Raw genomic sequence first — 6,000 nt, 5'->3', positions numbered from 1 at the left:
ATATAAATGCAATACTAAAAAGTAAATAAAAATTCTGAAAAAATTCTTAGAGCTCTATAAAAAGAAAACAAACAATTTTTGTTGTTTTTCTGTAAAATTGATAGTATTCGACTAAAAGATTATTAAAAATGAATATTCGGCAATTTTTAGTTATTAATATCTTGTTAACTATTGCGAAAATTATAAAATAATAGAAGATTTTTCGATTTATTAGTCCGATCTATCTACGCATGAAATATTTGGCGGTTATTCTGGGACACCTTGTATATATAGCTAATGTTTTAGATATTTTAGTGGAATCGTTTTTTTCCGTGTAAGTTTTATTGCATGCAATGTAGTATATTAATACAAATTAAATAAAATTGAAATAAAAAAATTAGGCTTTAAGATTGAATCAATCAAATAAAATTTTTAATAAGAAATTTTTAATACGTAAACTTACGTTGTTAACACGTAAACTTAATTATTAACAAATTGCATACAAGTATTGCATGCAAGTATTGCAAATGTTTTTTTGTTGTTTTTAGTGCAAAAAATAATTTTACGAAAAGAAGCATGATATACAAACGATTTGCGAACTCAAAATAAAGCCGTTAAGAATTATGTTGCAAGTTATCCAAAATTATATCCAAAAATTTTATTATAATAAAAATTAAAAGATATTATTTCAGTGATTTTTAATATGTAACTGACGTATATAAATTTTAATTTCTGCTTGATAATAATCGTGAAATTTTTTGATCAATTTAGATTTCATCGTGAAAATTTTCAAATTAATAACATTGCGGTAATTATTACCGCATTCGAGATCGTTTTAATTCTTTGCGAAAATTAAAAGGGAGGAAACCAGTTTTGTAGTCTATATCCCGCGGCGCGGTGGACGAAACAGCGAATTTTCGTGGTGTAATCCGATGCCTGTTGCTGAATATCGAGCGCGTGGCGGGACTAGGCGAAACTAATCGTCACATCCAAAAGCCGCAATAAAATCAAGCCCCATGCCATGTTGCAACCGTGACAAATACAACGCCACGAGCTATCGCTAATTTCACGATACATCACTGCGTCGCGTTAACGGTGATTCAAGATGCGTTTGTGTACGTACTCGCGCACCTGGTGAATGGAAAATATAGGTCGTTCAATAGAAATAACAGACCAAAGGAACAAGGGAGTACAGGGCAAAAATGTCGCAAAATTCGTCGAATTGCGCATTCGTCCACACACGCGCATTACACACACGGTAGCGAAATTTATCTCAAACTCTTTTTGCCGGGGCGTGATGTGGGATGGATGACGCTGTCCATCGTCGGAAATGCATGCCGGTATTTACAGCGGCATGACGTTATGGAAGGTTGAACTATACGAGGAGACATGAGCACGCGCGGGGAATTTTCAGATAATTCCATTTGTCTTTCCGAACGAGGCGTGGCGTTGCGACGTTTCCATTTGAAACGACGCGAAATTTGTTTCGATTGCCGGATATACAAACAGGCGGTTTCGAGAGACTTAGATTTCGAGATAATGAGTCACTCATTTATGATTCTATTTAATTACCAACATTTCAAATCGTCTGCGCGGCTGTAAAAGTTTGTCTATATATGTTGAGATTCTCCAGTAAACATCAACTAAATGTGACATAATCAATGTTATAATTTTATTTTGCACAACATTATAAGTATAATATAACATATGTTATACGTAACAGTTACATTATTGAGTGTGAAATCATAACATTTATGTTGTGTTACTTTAGTTGCTGTTTACAGGATATAACGTGGAGAAATTCTTTTGTTTGAACAGAAAATCAAACGTGAAGGAGGAGAGATTTTTCTTCTTTGAACAGAAAATCAAACTAATGCATGAGGTGAATTATTGCTGATAAAAAAAAATTTGGTATTATAGAGAAGATAAGGAAAAGAGCGATATTAAATTCATTTTGATTGAAACGTTTTAATATCGGATATTCAAAACGAGCGGTTATAAATGTACGTTACGCGTATCGGAGTTAGTTGAGTGATATTATAACATTGATGTTATGTTATCTTTAGTTGATGTTTACTGAGTCTCGTAAGTAACGTAAAGTCGGAGAGATATTTCTCTTCTTGGAACAGAAAATCAAACTAACGCATACGAGATAGATTATTGTTTTTGATAAAAATATTTCAGTATCTCAGACAGAGGGGAGGAGCAAGAAGAAAGCGATATTACTTCCAGGACTTGTAGATTATCGGAATTTCGTGGTGAAATGTTCGCTCGCTAGCAGCAATAACACTTTTGTACTGTTGGTGTTTCAATATAGCCAGCGATGTGCTGCGACAATCGCGACTTTTCGTTTGCGTAGCAAACAAAATAGAACATAGTTGATATCGCGCGTACAGGAAATTCTTTTTTCCGAATAATTTATTGTAACCATAGCTCCGTCATATTTACCGTTTTTCGATAGTCAATTACAATGAATATATGCTAAAATAACGTTATAACGGAATTGGCGATATTTATTAATTAAGTTTTCTTTCTTCGATTTCCTGCAGTAAAAAATAAATTGAAGGCCTTATACTGCAATTTTATAAAAATGTGAGTTGGTCAACTGTTTCTCTTTAACTTTAGATTTTATTTTTTCTGTTTTTACAAAATATGGGTTAGTCTACTGTTGCAGTTCTTTGATTATATATGATAAAATAACTAAAAATTTAGTTACTTTCTAAAACTGAATCAATGGAATAGTGGATAGTCACTAACTACCAAGTGGCATTACTTTACTGATAATCAGTGAAGTTCTAAAAAACTAAAAAAAGAAGAATATTTGAGCATTATATAACTAAAATACTGATATTTGCACATTAATTTTAATTTTCCAATACCGTATTCATTGAATTTAAGTATTAAAACAAGGCTAATTAGGTAACACAATAAAGATTAGTTAGAAATCTCACATTTAATTTACTACTTATCAGTGACATACTTGACACTGATATCAATAATTATCCACTGATTCAGATTTAAAGAATAGATAGTATATTTAAAAATAGTTTTGTACCATCAAAAGGATTGTTGAACTTTCAAACATAATGAGTAAAGGTGTAAAAAGTTTGACATTTTATAAAATGACAAAGGCTTTATGAATAAATCAATATCCCAGGAAGGGAGGGCATAAAAGCCAATGCTAGTTTTTGTTGCGAAATTAATCTTTATCGCATTCGAATCTTATTAGAATAACAGAATTAAATGTTTCGACCTTCATTCGCGGTCATCTAATATTAAAAATTACAATTAAAACTACACACACATTAAAATTCCGGATAGCTTCTAATAATTAGCGTCAATTTTTCTTACAATTTTTTTTCTTACAACTTATGATTAAAATTACGATTACATTTGATATTTTAGCAATTAACTTGAGCGTTTATGTACCTAATTATTTCAATGATACAACGGAATTATTTTCAAATCGGTATCTGGCGAAATTTTAAATAATTTAGTAAAATTTCTTTTTCTATGTAAAATATATAAACTAAATATAGATAATAAAAATCTAGATCATATATAATGAACAAAAATGATTAAAACTCTAGACTATGTTATTTGGAAAGACGTCACGGCGACGGCGAATTATTTCAGACTTTTAATTGTTGATTTATAGATGGAATATCTATAATTAGCACTTTATGCAGACAAGCATCAATGATAAATGGAGAACATTTAACATTGCGCATAGAATTTTTCTTTAGAAGACCTGTGTCATTTATTAATATAAAATTTAGACATTGCAAGGGATGTGAGATAATGGTAGGTGATTCATATGATTTACGTCCTTACGCATTTTTCTCGTCCGTTTATTTCTTCCTTATTTCTTCTCGAATCTACCACCAGTAATGTTTCCTTTCTTTGTTTGTTCTTTTAATCAAAATCGCCATTGCCATAGGATTATGAATTCTAACAAAAACTCAATTGATGCGAAACTATCCGATGACGATTCGTTTCCTTCGATTTTTTTGGACGAAAATCACGCGATGCTGAATGGCAGAAATTCGCCTCGTTGAGATCGGCGAACTTATGCGTTAACGCTCGAAATCCCTCGACGAATTCTACACGCGAAAGTGGGTCGGGATATAATTTTATGAACGCGGCGGAGCGACGGGAGTGATAAACGGAATGTAGGTCGGACGCGATCAGTCGCGCGTTCGTTGACGATCATTTCCCCGGTTATGTCGTGGAAAAATAATTCCAGCCATCGAGATCGTGAAGCCATGATCTAAATCCCGCTACGAAAATTGGGAACGTCCCTGATGTAATGTGCCATCGTGACGTCTCGTTTATTTAGATATTCCAGAAGGATAAGCCGTTGGGAAATTTTAACGTACAAGCGCGAAGTATTATAGAAATTAACAAGCATTATTTTATATATTTATGCCTTTCATATATTCATTAATAGGCGATTTAAACCTTAACCTTTTTCCATTTGAATAACAATATTACAAAAAATATGAGTGTGCATTTAATATCACGGTGTTAAATTTATGTTATGTTGATAAAACAATAGGTATGGATTTAACACTATGATTTAAAACTTATGGAATTAAATTCTCACATATTATATTGATGATTATATCAACACCAGCATATAAGAATTATATTTAATACTCTCTATATTTAATACTCTCTGTTTGGAGTGGACTTTCACAATAAAGAGTGAAAATTGAGCCAGTCTTGAAAAGTAGTGGCTCAATTTTTAATCTTTAAGAGTGAGATTTCACTCTCCGGAGTGAGATTCACTCTAAAAATTTTAGAGAGCACCTATTCATTTTTTGTAATATCGTCCAAACTTGGACGATATTAAAATGGACAAAATTATAATTATATAGCGTTTAAATCTATTAGCAAACATAACATTATGAGTTTTAAATCATGTTAAATCCATGTTAATATTTATATTAATATCAATACATGATAAGAATTATATAAATATTATTAAATATCTCATAGTCTTAAATCTATACCTATATTTTTTTAAAGTGAACTTATAATAATGTACATGCAAATATAAAAACAGCATTAAATTATTCAAATATTTGGAATGCACAACATGGAATGCTCTCTCTGATTCCATATTGATATTACTATTTATTGAAGAAGCTCTTATTTCCGTAAAATAAAACGAAAATGTTTAATGCAATATTCGCGTTATAACGTATACTCATAGAGTTCATAACGAAATTATAATCTAAACTGTCGCACAGTCGTTTCGCGGAATAATACTGGGACGCATCTTGGCCGGAAGTCTACAGTATTATTTTTCTGCAGAATGTCGAGCAACTCCATCCACGGTCATAAAACGGAAACTCTTTTGGAAGCATGTATGTACACGCGGCATTTTTTTTTTGCAAACGCGATATTTCCCTGTTCACTACTGAAAAAGGTAAATCCGCAGTGGAGCGCGTACAATGTAAATGTTGACTCACTTTCCCAAATTCGCTGAGGCCCGGCGTGGAGTCCTGAGTGTTGTTCGTCTCGCCAACAGAACAGACTGCCCTGCCAAGAAAATGTCTGTTAGAACGTTAGTTTGTGAGTCTCGCTGTGAAAATCCAGCGGTCGTACTGGGTGCTCGCACTTGCTTTCTGTCCCCTCGGACGAGTTTCAAACGAGAACGAATAATATTTTCTGAAATATCATGTTATCTTTTATATATTTATTACGCGTACATTTTTATCATGATCCATTTATTATTATGTGAAATAAAATGAATTTTCAATGACAGCAAATCGTCAATCATAAAAACGTGTACATCATTAATAAAAAAATTAATCACTTGATTTATTCGGTTTACTATACCTAAAAATATTATTTATTTATTTGATATTATATAGTATATTAATAATAAGTTTCTTTAATGGAGTTTACGTTGTTTGTTCGAAACTCGAGAAGACAATCTTCAGCTTTAATATTTTTAATTTTTATGACAAAATTCCATATTTAATTTTGTATATGCGTGTGTAATTTTTTTTC

At 31.8% G+C, this 6,000-nt stretch overlaps 1 protein-coding gene across 1 annotated transcript in view; it reads right to left on the bottom strand.

Annotated features, from left to right (window-relative positions):
- Window positions 1-6,000, bottom strand: part of LOC108691929 (dipeptidase 1-like) — a 130,416-nt gene that overhangs the window by 9,996 nt on the left and 114,420 nt on the right. Inside the window, exon 7 of the mRNA XM_018199897.1 lies at window positions 5,457-5,526. Within this exon, the coding sequence (XP_018055386.1) occupies window positions 5,457-5,526 (70 nt within the window). The remainder of the gene's footprint in view (window positions 1-5,456; window positions 5,527-6,000) is intronic.

This window comes from Atta colombica, unplaced genomic scaffold (genome assembly GCF_001594045.1).
Source record: "Atta colombica isolate Treedump-2 unplaced genomic scaffold, Acol1.0 scaffold107, whole genome shotgun sequence".
Classification (NCBI taxonomy): domain Eukaryota; kingdom Metazoa; phylum Arthropoda; class Insecta; order Hymenoptera; family Formicidae; genus Atta; species Atta colombica.
This window is presented reverse-complemented; position numbering and strand designations above follow the sequence as displayed.